Raw genomic sequence first — 18,792 nt, forward strand, 5'->3', positions numbered from 1 at the left:
GCCAGTGTATTTTCCTTTCCTGGCACGAACTGGGACTGCAGTTGGATATTGAGTTTCAGGCATAGCTCCCATAGATTCATAGCCAGCCGGCATAGAGGGTAGGAGTGTGTGCCTCCCTGCTTATGTACCACATGACCGTGGTGTTGTCTGTCCTTATTAACAGGTGGCCTTGATGGAGGAAGGGTTTGAAAGCCTCGATTGCATGCATCACTGCCAGCATTTCCTTTTGGTTTATGTGCATGTGTAGCTGTCCTTGAGACCATAGGCCTTGGATACATTTGCCCTCCATGTGTGCTCCCCATCCTCGGTCTGAAGCGTCCGTGGTGATGGTTTGTTTTGTTTTTGGTTTGATGAAAGGCAACCCTCTGTTGGACTGGCATGCCTGAGCCCACCACAGGAATTCCTTTTGAAGGCAAGGAATGATTGGTATCAAAGTTTCCAAACTGTGACTGTGTTGAGACCATACACTCCTTAGGTACCATTGTAATTTTCTCATATGCAGCCTGGCCTGTGGTATCAGAATTATGCAGGATGCCATGTAACCCAGGGCCTGCAGGATTTTCCTTGCAGTAAGCTGAGCTTGCCTTGTCAAATTCATGAAGTAATCCGGAAGTTGTTTTTGTTTTTCTTCTGTGAGAAAGGCCATTTGGGTGGTTGTGTCTAGATCCGCACCCAGAAAGGTTATCCTTTGGGATGGAACCAGTCTTGATTTTTGGATGTTGACTGTGTATCCCAATGCCTGTAGTAGGTGGATGGCATAGGCCAAGTCTTTTATCAAATTTACCTTGTTGTCCGCTTGTATAAGGCAGTCGTCCAGATAAGGGTAGATTTGAATCCCCTGAAGTCTGCATTGTGCAATTACTGATGCCAAGCATTTCGTGAATACTCTGGGCGCAGTAGATAAGCCAAAGGGCAATGCTGAGAATTGATAATGCTCTGAGCCTGCAAGAAATCTGAGGTGTCTTCTGCAGTTTGGTCGAATAGGGACGTGCAGGTATGCCTCCTTGAGATCTAGAGTCACCAGCCAAGACTCCTTGCCCAACATGGGAAGAAGTTGCTGTAGGGTCAGCATCTTGAATTTTGGCACAATGAGGTAAGTATTCAGTACAGACAGGTCGAGAATAGGCCTCCATTGATTTTCTTTTCTTGGTACAAGGAATAGTCTGGAGTAAAATCCTTGGCCTTGCTCTGAAAGTGGTACCTTTTCCATAGCTTTCATTTGAAGCAAGTTGTTGATCTTCTTTAAAGCCTCTGCCCTCTGATTTGGTGGTAGGTTTGGCATTCTGTTTCTTTTTGGCAAAGTGTGGAAGTGGAACCTGTATCCTTTGTCTATTATTTGCAGTGTCCATGTGTCCCTTGTAATATAATGCCAATTTTTTGAGAATAAAGCAAGTTTTCCGCCCAAGGGAGCTTCCAGTTGAGCCCTGGTGGGCGGAATCAGAGTAAAGTCATTGAGCCTGTCCTCGTGTAGTAGTTGTTGTTTCTGGTGTTGCACTACCTCTCTGGTTGGCAGGCTGCCACTGACGGCCTCTGTAAGAGCCCCTAGATTGGCCTCTGCCTCTGGGGCGTCTGTTCCTGCCTCTCTGGGCTCTGTCCGAGTCTGGAAAGGACCAATTCTTAGTAGGCCAGTTTCTGCTGAATCTCGGTGGTTGTACTTGTAGGAAATCCTTAACTGTTTGCACAGATTTTGCCTTTTCTTCATACTTTAAGACCTCCTGAGCAGAGGAGCCAAATAAATTTTGTTTCTCCATTGGAGCATCCAGGAGTTTAGCTTTAACATGGTCTGGCAAAGATTGTTCCTTCAGCCAGGCATGCCTACGAATAACTGCCCCAGTCATAGCTGACCTAAATGAAGCCTCCAATGCATCATAACCACACTTTAAGAAATGATTACTAACCTGCTGTGAGTTGTGTACCAAATCCTGAAGGGATTTACGGTCAAGGGGCTCAGGAGAAGAAAGCTTCTTGTTCAGTTCATCTAACAAATACTCTTGGTACTGTATCATATGAAATTGACAATTTAGTGCCCTGCCGGAAAGAGTTGCAGAAGTATATACCTTCTTTCCCCATCTCTCTAAAGCTCTAGACTCTCTTTCAGAAGGTAGAGGATTTTTGGCAGTGGCAGCCGCAACCCCTTTAGGGCCCAGAGTAATAGTTTCTGGGTCTGCAGAATGGGCTTTATACAGATGAAAATGAGAATCCGGGACCCTGTAAGTATCTGTCAGGTTTGGCAGGGGCCGGGGGGAGAGTATCAGGGGCTGTACTGACATCATTGTACACATCATCAATTACATTCAAAACAGGAGGTATAGCTAAGGGCCTATGCTGAGGCAAATGTAAAAAGGTCCTTAATCTTTTTCTAGAATCAGAGAATTCCTGACCTTGCCATTGAAAATGCTCTCTCATGGAGTGTAGAGTCTCACCAAAGGAAAACTCTTCAGGAGGGGAGGCCGAAGGGATAGATTCTTCCGCATCAGAATCCTCATAGGGCGAATAAGCCTCCTCCTGGTGGTCTGACAACTCAGAACTATCCGAGGACTCATCTGAAGAGTGTGGGTCAGTAGGCTCAGTCCTGGGCCTTTTGTCTGGTGGAGGGCGAGAGGCCCGGTCCAGGTGAGGTTGTGAACCTCTAATTAAAGAAATAAGGTCCTCTGCAAGGTTGAGGATCTGAGAACTAGAGGAAGGCCTGTGGGAGGTAGTCTTGGGAGGCAAAGCTTTAGAAAGTTTAGCAGCTTTAGCCCTAGAAAAGGCCTTAATGGACATGGAAGCAGGGGGGCCTAGCTGCCCCACGTGCAGGAATAGATATGTCCAAAGGAATGGTGTTGGACATATCCTGGGCACCGGTTTCGGTAGGTAGCTCGGTAGCCGACTCAGCCGGGGCCTCCCGGGCCGCGGTGGTCGGTTGAGTGGATTCGGATGAAGGAATCTCCGAGGACTCTGTTTCGGCCGAAACCGAGACACTCGCGGTAGGCCTTACCGTGGTTTCAGCCGAAACCGCGAGTGTCGTTCCTTGTCCTCCCGTTTTTTCACCAAATGTGATGTCAGAGTCTCCGACGGCATCTTATATGCAAAACTAGCCCCAAAAAATTCCTCTGCAAACTCCGACCGACGTCTAAGAGTTCGTCGGTTGAAGGAAGCACAGGCAGAACAGGACGATACGTCATGGTCTGGGCCTAAGCAAGGAAGGCAGTAGGAATGGAAATCCTTATGAGGTATTTGTTTCCCACAAGTTAAATAATTATTTACTTTATCTGACATCGGCTGAGGCAAGAAAGAGTCCCCAACGGGGTACTTAGCTTTTTCGAAGTTTTTGGTAGCTGAAATCACTGGATCTGATCGACCGGCACTTGCGAACAGCTTCTGCTTCGGGCACCGCACGGCAAGAAAGACTGAGGAAAATGGCGTCGGCTGATGCTTTTATACCCCAGACGCTCTGACGTCGGGGAAGGTGCGACATCAGCCGAGGGCAGACCCAGACTTTGGAATCCAGCCGACCGAAGGGCTGCCTGAGGCAGGACAACCCATATGTTATGACTGCAGATGCATCCTTGAAGGACATCTTGTATGATCGTTTTTATTGCAATACTAATCCCACTGTTCTTTTTGTAGTGGCCACTCCTTTTTCCTGCCACAAAGGTTGAACTGATTAGACGTAATGAACCAAACAGACTGGCATCCGAACTTTAACACTTAACAGGCAATTACACGTGTGTATGCCGAGACTTTTAATGTTTCGAACTGCTGGGTCTGTACGGCCATACCAACAGCATACGGGGGTTTATTAATGACTGCTATCCCCCTAGGGGTCAATGAGACCTCGGAAAATCTGTTTTTTGACACAGTTGCTATTAAAGCACATGATAAAGTAGCACTTTTGCCTGTGACACAAAAAGGAATTGTATGTTTTTACAAAAATGATACCATCCAAGTGGGATGGAGCAAGTGTAATGTTACAGTACAGTATAAATGTTATAGAAAACCAAATGATTTGAGTGGATCTTGCAGTACAGATTATGACTCGTTTTTGAAATCTATGCATATGACTCTTGATCAGGTACAACGCAATCCTGTACTTTTTAACAGTTATCTGTAATAGATAAGAAAATGTTTCATGCAGGGCAGTCATTTTGTAACAAAGTAATAACTAAGGTAGAGGACTGTTATTTTGTGTGTGGTAAAAAAGCATATAAATGGTCACCTGAGAATTGGTCTGGCAGTTGTTTTTTGGGGTACCTGGTTCCGGCCATCCGACACACTGCAGTTTTGCCTCAGGGAAATATTCGAAATACTCGAGACGTAACCAAAAAGAATGTTAAGAAACCTGAGAATCCAGTGGGACGAATTGAAGCGGGCTGGAAAGACCATCGTGATGTGGGAACCAAACTTGTGCACATGGACTTGAGCGATGCTGTTATATCCTGGGCAAGTATATTACCTGCATATGGTGCAGTTAAATCAATATGGGAGCTGCAAAAACTGTCGAAACTTCTCAAAGTAATGAGTAATGCGACTTTTTCTGCTCTTGAACTGATAACTGATGAACTGAATGCCATGAGAACTGTAGTGCTCCAAAACCAAATGGCTCTTGACTTCACCCTAGCGGCGAGGCGTGGGACTTGCGCTTTAATCAAAGAAGAATGCTGTGTGTTTATTCCTGACCATCAGCATGAAATTAACGATCATCTTGAGGTGATTCAGCAAGTGTTGGCCATGACCAAGCCAGGCCCAAACCCTCTGACAGACTTTTTCCAGAATGCATTTGGGGGGTGGGGCTCCATTTTTATGAACATATTGATCGCCATTGGGGTAGGATTACTCCTAATAGGCGTTTGTATTTGTTGTGGAATCCCCTGCATGAAGAGATTAGTCAAAGAATTCATAGATATATCCGTATCTGAGACTATGTATCAAAGTACTGAATTTGAAGAGCTGCTAGAATGCGAAACACTTTCATAAAAGTTTAAACTGAATGACTTTCTTAACTGCAAATCCTGAGTAGAAGAGGTTAGGAAAAGAAGCAAACTGTTTATTCTTTTTTGAAAATAGAATAAAAAAGTATTAACAGGAGGGAAATGTTAGAAAAATATGTATTAATGTGTGTATGCTTAATGCCAATTAATAACCAAGTATTTTAATACGCTTTTCATTCTATTTTTCATACACTGTATTTTATACAAATTGAGTTTCATATGAGACTGAAAAAGATGCTTTTTGAAAACTGCAGTATGCTTTCTGAAACTTGCAAGTTGCCCTCTGACCTAGAAATTGCTAGCACAGCAATATTCATGTTTATGCCTTTTGAAATGTACTTGAGAAGCACGTGTTTATCTCCTAGGTCAGAAGCGAATGAATGAACAATGCCTTATTTTATAAATGTAATGATTTTAGACAAACAGCTCTGTTCGAAGGATGGGAACCTGTGCAGCTGTAGTAACTTAGAGATAAAGTAGACAAAGGATTATTAGAGAAATGAACTGCTAGCATTGTGCTTGAATTAGCCATAGTATCTTGAATGGTAACATAACATGTATCTAACTGGGAGTAATCAAGGCCATGTTGTTTTCCTCAGGAAGTTTCACATAAAAATTGATAAATCAGCAGAAATTCATGAGAAAGATGGTCAGCAGATGATGATGAAAAAGGTGGTAATCTGTTACGTCAGCATGGTAGGACATAACCAGTTTAAGAATGTATAAAAATGAAAGTATTTCCTGTTTCTGGTTAGACAAACTCTGTATTAGCACATTTTTGTCTCCTTGCTGCAAGATTAAAGTGCCTTAACCTGAACCTACCGTGTTTTGATCATTTTTAAAGTATATTTTTCCTTTGACATATAACATACGTATGTCCCTGCTTTGGGGAAGATATGAATAAGTGCTCTTCCCTTGAAGGGAGACATCCTGTATACAACGGTTGTATACTCCTAGCAGGTTAAGCTTCAAGGTTTTGTATACTTGGTGGAAAAGAAAGGTAGGAAATTGCAGGTACTCTAGATTCAATTTTCACATGTAAACATGGCAATAACCTGACAGACAACAGGAAAAAGGGCAGAGTAAAACTGACAGAATGGGAAAAAAAACTCTCACTTTTCTGCAACTTGTTCTATACAATATGACTAGTGCTGGGGAAGGAATATATATGGATTAAGCAATCATTTAAGGAACGGATCCTGCCTTAATTCTTAAAAATACAGATCAAAATTCTTAAGACAAGACACAGTGACGCTTGTAAAGGGAAAACAGTGTAGAATGAACTATAAAAAGAAGACCTTCTTCTTGCAGATCTGACATGGCACCAGGAGGATTTGTTTTTGTTGTATTTTTACTTGAACAGTTGCAGTAACTTCTTATGGCAGATACACTTGAACAGCAAACTGACAATAACTCTATTTTATATGCTTTTCTCAAAGAAACAATTGGGGGATTCATAAAGGATACCACACAGTGTACACCTTCTGAATTGAAAAAAAGCCCACACAATGCTTGTGCTGTGTACTCACTCAGAAAGGTAAGTCCACACAATGAACATTTTGTGGAAACCTTTACAAATCCAGTCCAATGTGTTTAAGATGCACAGTCATTTTCAAATTTTGCACTTGGTCAAATCCACTTTGAGCTCTGTTGGAATACCAAAGTAATTTTTCACAAATTTCTTCAACTTCTAGCTCGAGAAAACAATGCTTTAAACACAAACTCTGAAGTTACAGACCATCCTGAGTTCAACATTCTGAGTTGTAATGCGCTGCCAATCACCTTGGGGGTGATGTTAGAATGAACTTAATTGTGCCATGTTTCTTCATTTTGCAAGACAGAAACTATTTCACATTTTTTTTTCTTTCTAATGGGAGGGAAAAGGCAAACTAGCAGTATTAAAAAGTGAACTCCTGACAAAGCCAAAAAAGAATTTACCTCATGTGAAATATTCTTTTTCTCTTAAGAAATCAAGGGGACCAGTAGACTTTGGATGCTTATGACACTACATTAAAACACAAAGCCCAAGAAGGTAAAGTTGATGAATTACCTGCCTGATTAAAAGGAAAGAAAAGTCACAAATAAGGCATTCATATTTTATATTAAGTAAAAGATGAAATTACTTGCCTACAATCTCTTTAACAAGATGTTGTGTTGCAGACATACGAGGTTTGGGAGTTTCCAGTTTTTCACAATTATGATCCATCTGATGGCGATGCCTAATAATAAATATCAGATGTAGTCAATCACCAATGTTAATGTTTTCCATAAAAGAAAGAATAAAACACAGGAAGCATGCATTATCTGACAATTTTTTTTTATTAACTAAAGGGATCAACTGCTATCTGAACGTTCAAAGTCTATGTTTTTGAAATATCTGGAATGGATAATGTATGTAAACTGCAGTTAAATTTATCACATCAGCCACAGATGTTTCTTCACAACAGTTTGTACAAAAATGCAAATTCTTGTATTAATAAATAAAAATTAAAAAAAAATAGCTCTATGATCTGCCACCGATTTGAGGTTTCTTGGCAAGTAAAAATGTACACAAACTTTCTCTGATTGAAATATCTGCTTTGAAATTGGAAAGCAATGGTACTTGTTCATTCCTGCTGTGGATGAGTTAAAGTGCAGGCATAACATTTAGCAGTTGTCTCTTCTTGCACTCCTAGAATGTACAGAAACTCTGGCATGTTTTCTTTAATCAGTTCCTTGTGGACAGTGCAAATGTTTCAGTATGAGAAAAGGCATACAGCTTTAAGTGCAAATTTTGCTTACCCCAAGCAATAGTGTTTTTGACAGTGAGGGCACAGAACTGGTAGAAGTTCCCTGATATGACATTCTTTGAAGCTACATGGGATCGAAATGGGTGGATCAGACTTTACACTCTCCTTTCTTAAGTTTACCTGAAATTTTGAAAAAAAAAAGAAAAAGAGAAACTCATAACATGTGGTAAACAAGATTTTATGTAAAAACAAAAAACAAAATGGGTGAACTGTAATTACTAATCAGCAGTAGTATACCTTAAGAAGGATTAATGTGGATAGGAAATGCAGCTTTGTGAAGTAATCACCAGAAATAACTGCTATGTTCTATGAAGAAATCCTCTGTTGGACTGCGACAAGAGTTATCATCACTTCCTCTTCAATTCAGCTATTTTTCTTGAAGCTCATGACTCAGGGTATTGTTCTTCATCAGCTCAAATCATGCTGTCATGCATAGTGTAAAGTATATTATGCCTAATCCTTGAACTTGTTAGTTCGCGCACAAAAGTGTGTGAGCACACACCCTACAAATCAAGAAAAACAAGATTTGGGACCTACATTATTACAAGGATATAGAAATATAGACTTACCAACTTGGGAACTCCAACAGCAGCTGCTACGTAAAGATGTTGCCCAGACACAAGAAAAAAGTACAGTTTTGTACCTACCATAAATGTAGATGTTCGAGGATCTACATTGCTGCAGTCATGACCTGTGGGTAGTCCGCTGTCCTCGGTCGGCCCGAATACAGGGCTAGGCTGGCGCCGGTCATTGTCGCTTAGAGCTGACGTCAGTACGCAGTAGTACTTAAGCGCATGACCGACGCCATATCCTCAGTCTTTCTTGCCCCAGATGTCAGAAGGCCTAAAAGGAAAGGCTAAAGCCAAAAATATGAAAAGCCCAACAACCCCCAGTGTGTAAGTAAAGAAAATCTCCAAACGAAACCCAGCAACCCCAACCTATAGAGGGGAAGGAGAGAGGGAAAATTGGACTGCAGCAATGTAGATCCTCGAACATTTACATTTATGGTAGGTACAAAACTGTACTATGTTCTTCGTCTCACATTGCTGCAGTCATGACCTGTGGGTAGAATCCCAAAGCAAAGGAAAAGGGAGGCTGGCAAATTACAAAGAATTAGGGGCTGCTAACATGCCCTGTAAAACTGCAGTGGCAAACCCAGCCCTGGACTTGGAATAGAGAGGGAGATGGTAATGCTTAGTGAAAGTGTGTACAGAACTCCAAGTAGCTGCTTCCAAAATATCCTTAGTAGCTACACCCCTCAAAAAAGCAGTAGAAGTGGCAGTGGCCCTAGTAGAATGAGGCCTGATCCCAGCAGGAACATCCTTCCCATGATGAGAATAACAAAAGGCAATACAATGACCAATCCACTTTGAAATAGTCTGCTTAGAAACAGCTTTCCCCTGTGACCTCAAAGCAAAAGAAACAAACAACTGTTGAGTCTGTCTGAACTCCTTAGTTCTGTTCAAGTAGTAACGTAACTGCCTATGGATATCCAAAGAATGCAAGACTTTTTCCCCTTTATTTTGGGGTTCAGCATAAAAGGTAGGCAAATGAATAGACTGATTCAAGGCCACACTAGAAATCACTTTAGACATAAAAGTAGGGTTAGTCCGCAAAGAAACTCTATCCTTATGGAATATAAAAAAAGGTTCAACTGCCATGAGAGCCTGCAATTCAGATACCCTCCTGGCAGAAGTAATGGCCAACAAAAAAGCAGTCTTCCAAGACAAAAACTTCAGTTCAGACGTAGCTGCAGGTTCAAAAGGAGGTAAAGTAAGTTTCTCCAAAACAAAATTGAGATCCCAGGAAGGAGTAGGAGCTCTACGTGGGGGTCTTATATTCTTTGCCCCTCTAAGAAATTGTTTGAACAAAGGATGGGAAAATAAAGGAGGGCCACAATCATAGTGAGCAGAAATGGCTGCAGCATGAACCTTCACAGAAGAGAATGACAAACCCTTGTCCAGTAATTCAGTAAGGTACTGTAGTGCAGAACTCAAATTAGGCACTGAAACATCAAAACCCTTTGCAGTGCTCCAAAGAAAAAATCTCTTCCATTTATCAGCATAAACATTTCTAGTGCTAGGCCGCCTAGCTTCCAAAATGACATCTAAAACCTGTTGAGGAAGCTGAGACCCCACCGGCTCCATCACAGAATACGCCAGGCTGTCAGATGGAGGGACTGCACCTGAACATTGAGAAAATGATTGTTTGACTGGGACAACAAATGAGGAACCTGTGGCAGAGGCCAAGGAGGCTCCTGGATTAAACTCCTCAGCAGAGGATACCAATGTTGACGTGGCCAGTCTGGTGCTATTAGAATCATGCAAGGCTTGTCCCGTCTGACTTTCAAGAGTACCTTGGGGAGAAGAGGCAGAGGAGGAAAAGCACAAACGTGAAGGTTGTTCCAACTAAAAGACAGAGCATCCACTTTCCAGGCATCTGGGTGGAACATCTTTGTGCAAAATTTTGGAAGTTGAAAATTCAGTGGGGAAGCGAATAGATCTATGTCTGGAGTTCCCCAAGCCACAGTCAATTGTTTGAAAATCTGAGGATCCAGTTTCCACTCGTGGGGATCCACCATTTGTCTGCTCAAAATATCTGCTAGGGAGGTCTGTGCTCCTGGCAGAAACCTTGCTTGAAGATTGATTCGCAAACCCAGAGCAGTCTCCCATAAAATCATTGCTTGTCTGCAAAGAGGGTAGGAATGAGTTCCCCCCTGCTTGTTGATGTACCACATGACTGTTATGTTGTCTGTTTGTATCAACACCTGTCCTGGCTGAAGGAGTTCCTTGAATGCCATCAAAGCAAATTGAACTGCTAACATCTCCTTCATGTTGATATGCAAATGTAGTAGTTTGGGAGGCCACATGTCTTGTATCCATTTTCCATTGAAGTGTGCTCCCCAAGCCAAGTCCGAGGCATCCGTCGTTAGGATCTGACTCGCCTCTGGTCTGGACACAGAGTCCCTTGTTTAGGTGACATTCCTGAGCCCACCAAAGTAATTCTTTCTGGATGCAAGGTATAATCCGAATGACAGTGTCCAAACTGTGGCAGTGTTGAGCCCACACACTTTTGAGATACCATTGTAGCTTCCTCATATGCAGTTTGGCATTGGGAAGTACTTGAATGCAAGATGCCATGAACCCCAAGGCTTGAAGGACTGTCCTTGCAGTCAGCCTGGACATTACTGATAACTGCTGGAAGTAGAGAGGAAGAGTTCTTTGTTTGTCCGGGGTCAGAAATGCCATCTGAGAGGCTGTATTCAGTCTCACACCCAGAAAGCACAAGTCCTGAGAGGGCACTAGACTGGACTTTATTTCGTTCACAGTATACCCTAGGCACCTTAAAACTGTCATTACATACTGGAGATGCTGTAGTAATTTGCCTTTGTTTTGAGCAAGAATCAGGCAATCGTCCAAATAAGGATAAATTTGTATTCCTCCCTGTCTGAAGAAAGCAATCACAGGAGCCAGAACTTTTGTGAACACCCTGGGCGCAGTAGATAAGCCAAAGGGCAATGCAGAGAATTGATAATGTGAAGTACCAGCCCAAAATCTCAGGAATCTCCTGCAGCTGGGCTTGATAGGGATGTGAAGATAGGCCTCTGAGATCCAGGGTTACCATCCAATGATCTTTGCCTATCATAGGCAGAAGTTGTTGTAATGTTAACATCTTGAACTTTGGAATATCTAGGTAGGTGTTGAGAATGGACAAATCCAGAATTGGCCTCCAAGTGTTTCCTTTCTTTGGCACCAGGAATAGACGGGAATAAAATCCTAGGCCTACTTCTGAAGGAGGGACCACCTGAATTGCCTCCATCTGTAAAAGTAAAGAAATCTGCTTCTGAGCCTCCAGCCTTTGCTGAGGAGGCACATCCGGCATGCCTTTGAAAGGAGGAAAAGTGTGAAAATAAAACTTGTAACCTCGATTTATTATGTTCAACACCCATTTGTCTTGGGTGATCAAATTCCAGTTTTCTTTGAAAAGTCCCAACTTTCCTCCTAGAGGAGCTGCCAGTAAGGGAGGGTCTGGCAGCGGAAGATACAGGTCATTGGGTCTGCTTACGAAAGGGCTGACCCCTGCCCTCACCAGAAGACTGTGCAGGAGAACTCAAGTCCTAGGTCTGAAGGAACCCTGAGCGTGAGCCCTGCCTCTACCACGTCTAGACCTGCCCTTAGGCTGATAATCCGAAGAAGGATAAGACCATCCCCTAGCAGGCCAATTCCTACTAAACTTAGGGGGCTGCACCTGCAAAAAATCCTTGACCGTCTGCATAGACTTAGCCTTATCTTCCATCTTTTTCAAAACTGATTCCACAGGAGGACCAAAAAGAACTTCAGATTGAAGAGGAGCATCCAAAATTCGAGCCTTTACATGTTCTGACAAATTTTGATCCTTAAGCAGGCATGTCTACGAATAACTAAACCTGTAGCAGCCACCCTAGAAGAAGCCTGAAGAGCATCAAAACCACACTGCAAAGAATGTTTGCCAACTTGATCTGATGCATGAACCAACTCCTGGAGCTCCTTACACTCTATACCCTCAGATAAAGCATCCACCTTAGATTTCAATTGGCCTAATAAAAAGTTCTGATACTTCAGCATATGAAATTGGCAATTCAAAGCCCTCATAGCTAACGTAGAAGAGGTGTACACTTTTTTCCCCCACCTGTCTAATGCCCTGGAATCTTTATCCAAAGGGACTGGATTTTTAGCCACAGAAGCCCTAACACCCTTAGGGCCTTGAATAATGGTTTCCGGATCAGCCCTAGGACTCTTATACAAGTACTTATGTGCCTCTGGAACTCTGTAATACCTGTCAGGCTTAATAGGGGCCGGAGGCAGAGAATCAGGATTAAGGGAAGATTCAGAAAAAACATCCTGAACAACATCTAAGACAGGAGGAATAGCCAAGGGCCTATGTTGTGGCAGAAAAGTACAGTTGTGTACACCTACCATAAATGTAGATGTTCGAGTGTCTTCACTGTTGCAGTCATAACTGTAGGGTGCTCCTGCCGGCAGGCAGCCCGAGGTCGGCCAGAATCCCAAAGTCTGGGTCCGGCGTCGGCTGTACAAGCTAGTACCCTGACGTCAGTACGCTTTGGTACATAGCCCTCAGCCGACGCCATCTTCTCCAGCCTTTCTTGCCCTAGATGTCAGAAGTCCCCAACAAAACAAAAATGAATCCAACAAGGAAACACAAATACACCACAAAAAAGGAAAAGGGAGAAAAAAGAGGGATAGGAGGGAGGGAAACCCCGACTGCAACAGTGAAGACACTCTAACATCTACATTTATGGTAGGTGTACACAACTGTACTATGTTCTTCGTGTTTCACTGTTGCAGTCATAACTGTAGGGTGGAATCCCAAAGCAGTGTAAAAGGGGAGGAGGCTTTAGATAGAAGAAGGGGAGGCAAGAATACCCTGCAAGACAGCAGAGGCAAAGCCTGCCCTGGTCTTAGAAAACAGGGGGAGATTGTAGTGCTTGGAAAAAGTATGCACAGAACTCCAAGTGGCAGCTTCCAAGATATCCTTGGTAGGGACTCCTCTGAGGAAAGCTGTAGAAGTGGCAGCTGCTCTAGTAGAATGACTTCTAATGGTACCTGGAAACTGCTTCCCATGATGAGTGTAACAAAATCTGATTCCATAAGCAATCCATTTGGAAATAGTTTGTTTAGAAATAGGTTTTCCAAGAGAACTGGAGGCAAAAGAAACAAACAATTGATTAGACTTTCTGAACTCTTTAGTCTTGTCCAGGTAAAATCTAACTGTCTGTGCACATCTAATGAATGCAAAATCCTTTCCCCTTTATTTTGAGGATTTGGAAAGAAAGTAGGAAGGTGAATTGTCTGATTTAAAGCCACTTTCGAAATCACCTTAGGCATGAAAGTAGGATTGGTCCTCACTCTGTCCTGATGGAAAATAAGGTATGGTTCCACAGCCATGAGAGCTTGCAACTCTGAGACCCTTCTGGCAGAGGGCAATGCTAATAAAAGAACAGTCTTCCAAGATAAAAACTTAATATCTGAAGATGCAGCAGGCTCAAAAGGAGGCAAAGTAAGTTTTTCTAAAACATAATTAAGATCCCAGGCAGGGACAGGAGGGGTCCTGGGAGGCCGCAAATTTTTAGCCCCTCTCAAGAATTGCTTCACCAAAGGATGAGAAAAAACAGGAGGATCAGAACTGAAATGCGCAGAAATAGCAGAAGCATGAATCTTAATGGAAGAAAAGGAAAGTCCTTTAGATAAAAGTTCAAAGGTAAAGCAAAATAGAAGAGAGATCAGGTACCAGAGGATCCGAGCCTCGGTCCTGCATCCAAATACAAAACCTCTTCCATTTAGAGGCATAGGATTTCCTAGTGCTAGGCCTTGCAGCTTCCAAAAGAACATCCAAAACTTGTTTGGGAAGACTAGAGGAAATCAAATTCCTTTGAAGAGCCAAGCTGCCAGGCAAAGGGTCTTGAGGTTGGAATGTAGTAACTGACCCTGATGCTGGGACAAAAGCGAAGGGTTCAGAGGGAGAATCCAAGGAGGCCCCAAGAACAGGTGCTTTAAAGTTGGATACCAAAACTGTCGAGGCCAATTTGGAGCAATCAAGATGAGGAACTTGGGCTTGTCCTGTTTTATCTTCAGTAATACCGAGGTAGTAGAGGAAGAGGAGGGAAGGCATATGCTGAAAGGCTTCTCCAGCTGAAGGACAGGGCATCCACTCTCCAAGCTGTTTTGTGGAAGGACCTGGTGCAAAAGCGAGGCAGCTGATGATTGAGATGGGATGCAAACAGATCTATCTGGGGACATACCCAAACTGCAGTAATCCTGTTGAATAAGTTGGTGTCTAGCATCCATTCGTGAGGATCTGAAATGTTTCTGCTCAGGCTGTCTGCTAAGAGATTCTGTTTCCCTGGAATGAATTGAGCCTGGAGATGTAGATTCAAATTTAGAGCTGTGTCCCATAAAGCCATAGCTAGTCTGCAAAGGGGGTACGAATGAGAACTCCCCTGCTTGTTGATGTACCACATGACCGTGGTGTTGTCTGTGCGAATTAGCAGAGGCCCTGGTTGCAAAAGGTTCTTGAAGGCTAGAAAGGCATTTTGAACTGCCAACATTTCCTTCAGATTGATGTGCCAGTGAAGATGGTCCTTTGTCCAGGTTCCCTGCTGGCAATTGTCTAGAAAGTGTGCTCCCCAAGCATAATCCGAGGCGTCCGTGGTTAGGATTGGAGTAGGTTGAGGAAGACGAAAAGGCTTTCCTTCGTTTAAAGTGCATACCCTGGACCACCAGAGGAACTCCCTTTGAAGGCAGGGGATCAGAGGAATCAGAATATCCAGATCGTGGTAATGCTGTGACCATACACTTTTCAGATACCATTGAAGCTTTCTCATGTGAAGCCTTGCGTTTGGAATCAACAGAATGCAGGAAGCCATGTAGCCCAGAGCCTGCAGGAATTTCCTTGCAGTGAGCTGAGATAGAGTTGCTAAGGTGCTGAAAGTAGAAGCCAGCTGAGTTTGTTTTTCTGGAGTGAGGAAGGCCCTTTGTAAGGTTGTATTTAAGAGGGCTCCCAAGAATACCATTTGTTGAGAAGGGATCAAATGTGACTTTTTGTGTTCACTGAGAATCCCAGTAGGAGGAGAAGACGTTGAACAAAGTCCAGATGTTGAAGCAGAAGATCTTTGCTGTCTGCCTGAATAAGGCAGTCGTCCAAATAGGGGTAAATCTGGATCCCCTGAAGTCTGCAGTAAGCCACTACTGGTGCCAGGCACTTGGTAAAGACTCTAGGCGCAGTAGATAAACCAAAGGGCAGTACAGAGAATTGAAAGTGCCTCGAACCTGCCTTGAACCTGAGGAATTTCCTGCGTTCTTGCCTGATGGGAATATGTAAATAGGCTTCCTTTAAGTCCAATGTCACCATCCAGGCGTCCTGAGAGAGCATTGGAATTAGTTGCTGCAGAGTAAGCATCTTGAATTTTGGAATTTCCAAAAAGGTGTTTAACACAGAAAGGTCCAGAATAGGTCTCCATGAGTTTTGTTTTCTGGGAACCAGAAACAGTCTTGAATAAAAACCTTTTCCCATCTCCGAGAGTGGAACAGGCTCTATGGCTCTCATGGCCAGAAGAGCATCCACTTGAGTTAAGGCCTCTGACCATTGATGTTTTGGCAGATCTGGCCAACCGTGAGCCCTTGGCAAAGTGTGAAAGTGGAATTTGTAACCTTTTAAAATCACGTCCAATACCCATCTGTCCTGGGTAATATGAGTCCAATTTCTGTAAGAGACAGTTTTCCTCCGAGAGGGGCATCCAGGTGAAGGGGACCTGTAGCCCAACCGAGAGAGTCATTGAGTTTGCTTTCTTTGAGATTGGGATCTGTCTTCTCCCCTTCTAGGTGAAGAAGCAGTCCATTGTCTAGATCTGTAAGAGGCCTGACCTTGACCACAACCTCTGGAGCGCCTATATCTTCCCCTTTGAGGCCTGTCAGATGTGGGAAAGGACCAATTTTTAGAGGGCCAATTCCTGGAAAATCTAGGAGGCTGAACTTGCAAGAAATCTTTTACAGTCTGCATAGACTTTGCCTTTTCTTCCATCTTTTTAATAACTTCCTCAGCCTTGGATCCAGAAAGAACATCATGTTGAACAGGGGCATCTAATAACTTAGCCTTAACCTGTTCAGGTAAACTTTGTTCACGAAGCCAGGCATGTCTCCTGATAACAGTACCAGAGGCTGCAGCCCTGCAAGAAGCATCCAAAGCATCAAAACCACAATGTAAACTATGCTTGTTCACTTGTTCAGTAGCATGCAAGACATCCTGAAGTTCCTTATCCTCTGCACAAGCAGGAAGGGAAGCAAGCTTTTGCTTTAAAACAGACAAAAGAAATTGCTGATACTTAAACATATGAAACTGGCAATTTAAAGCCCTTACAGACAGGGTAGCAGAAGTATATACCTTTTTTCCCCACCTGTCTAAAGCACGAGAATCCTTCTCAGAGGGAATAGGATTTTTAGAAGTAGCAACCTTAGCAGCCTTAGAGCCCTGAGAAATAGTTTCAGGATCCGCAGAAGGGTTTTTAAATAAAAATAAATGAGAGTCAGGAACCCTATAAAATCTATCAGGCTTAGAAGGAGCAGGAGGCATGGAATCAGGATTCAAATTAGCCTCAGAAAAGGCATCATCTACAATGTCCAAAACAGGTGGGATAGCTAAAGGCCTATGCTGAGGAAGAAGAAGAAATTCCCTAAGCCTCTTCTTGGAAGCAGAATACTCCTGTCCTTCCCAATGAAAATGTTCCCTCATCTCATGCAAGGTTTCCCCAAAAGAGAAATTCTCAGGCGGAGAGGCCGAGGGTAAAGAGTCCTCAGCATCCGAATCCTCATAAGGAGGAAAGGAATAGTCCTGATCTGAGGAAAAAACAGAAGATACAGAAGCCTGGTCAGAGGAATCCAGAGTAACATCCTGTCGAGGCCTTTTCTCAGGAGGGGGGTGAGAACCCCTAATCATTGTAAGCAAATCTTCAGCCATCTTTAATAATTGCTTTTGTGTCTTGGGAGTGGATTCAGAAGCAGCTTGAGCAGGAACTTTAGACTTAACAGGAGTCTTTGTCTTTGCCTTTGCAATAGTGATGTGAGTAGGCCTGAAAACCCCCTCAGAAGCCGGTACCTGCACAGCGGTTCCGGACCCACCTGAAGGAGCGACGTCCGAAGGTCCTGCAGCAGTTAAAATAGTGGGCCTTGATGGCTCCCCATGGGAGTCCGTATCGGCCATCGGTTCAGAAGTGGCGGACGACAGGGGCTGCAAAAGCGCCTCACTGACGACAGCCGAACCGGACGCTGGCTCCAGCTGCAACGAGTCCTGTTTGGACCTCGGAGGCCTGTCTTTGTCTTTGCGCTTCTTTTGAACTCCGGTAGTGTCCGACGACATTCTATAATTGAAGCGTCTGCCAAAATAATTTAAAGCCCAATCGTACCTGCGCTTGATAGTACGAGAGTTGAACCTGGCACAGAACCGACAAGAAACGTCGTGGTCAGGGCCTAAGCAAGGTAGACAGTAAGAGTGGAAATCTTTATGAGGTATTTGTTTCCCACACGCTATACAATTATTAACTTTTTCTGACATCGGAGGAACAAGAAAAAGATTCCCCAACAGGGTACTTAGCTTTGAGAAGAGAAGTAAGAACTTCGGACCGACAACAACAAAATACGCTGTTCGAAAATCGCCAACCAACGACTTGCGAGCTGCTTTCCACTGCACGGCAAGAAAGACTGGAGAAGATGGCGTCGGCTGAGGGCTATGTACCAAAGCGTACTGACGTCAGGGTACTAGCTTGTACAGCCGACGCCGGACCCAGACTTTGGGATTCTGGCCGACCTCGGGCTGCCTGCCGGCAGGAGCACCCTACAGTTATGACTGCAACAGTGAAACACGAAGAACATCAAAAATTCCCTAAGCCTTTTCCGAGAATCTGAAAAATCTTGACCTTCCCACTTGAAATGCTCCCTCATGGTATGTAAAGTTTCAAAAAATGAAAAATCTTCTGGAGGAGAAGCAGAAGGACAGGAGTCCTCTGCATCCGAATCAGAATAGGAAGGAAAATCCGGAATTTCTTCAGCTGAGGAATCAGAGTAGTCTGAGGAATGATCCATTCCCTCTAAATCTGCCTCCACCCTAGGCCTTTTCTCTGGGGGGGGCATAGAACCCCGGATCAAAGTAATCAAGTCCTCCGCCATTTTCAACATATGTTTTTTGGGAACAGGGGCTGGAGAGCTAGAAGAATGACCAGGTCCAACAAGACCAGGTTTGGCCTTAGCATGGCCTTTATCCACTGAAGTAGAAGGCCGAATAACCTTTTGTAAGGATGGAACTACTGAAACCTGAGAAGCACCCTCGGCCTGTCCTAACTCCTGAGAGACCAACTCCTGTAAAAGTAAAGGTTCCCCCTGGGATTCAGCCGAAACCTCGGCAGGATCCATAGATTCAACCGGAGCCTCCGAAGAACCGGCGTCCGCAACGGATGACTCATCGGGTTTAGATCTCAAAGATTTATC

At 43.7% G+C, this 18,792-nt stretch overlaps 1 protein-coding gene across 2 annotated transcripts in view; it reads right to left on the bottom strand.

Annotated features, from left to right (window-relative positions):
• Positions 1–18,792, bottom strand: part of ZFAND1 (zinc finger AN1-type containing 1) — a 566,374-nt gene that overhangs the window by 220,252 nt on the left and 327,330 nt on the right. For both annotated transcript variants that reach the window (XM_044089369.1, XM_044089370.1), the window contains 2 exons: positions 7,752–7,879; positions 7,098–7,189 (listed from right to left, as the gene is read on the bottom strand). In XM_044089369.1, the coding sequence (XP_043945304.1) occupies positions 7,098–7,189; positions 7,752–7,879 (220 nt within the window). The remainder of the gene's footprint in view (positions 1–7,097; positions 7,190–7,751; positions 7,880–18,792) is intronic.

Source organism: Protopterus annectens, chromosome 12.part0 (genome assembly GCF_019279795.1).
Source record: "Protopterus annectens isolate FY-2018-M chromosome 12.part0, PAN1.0, whole genome shotgun sequence".
Classification (NCBI taxonomy): Eukaryota; Metazoa; Chordata; order Ceratodontiformes; family Protopteridae; genus Protopterus; species Protopterus annectens.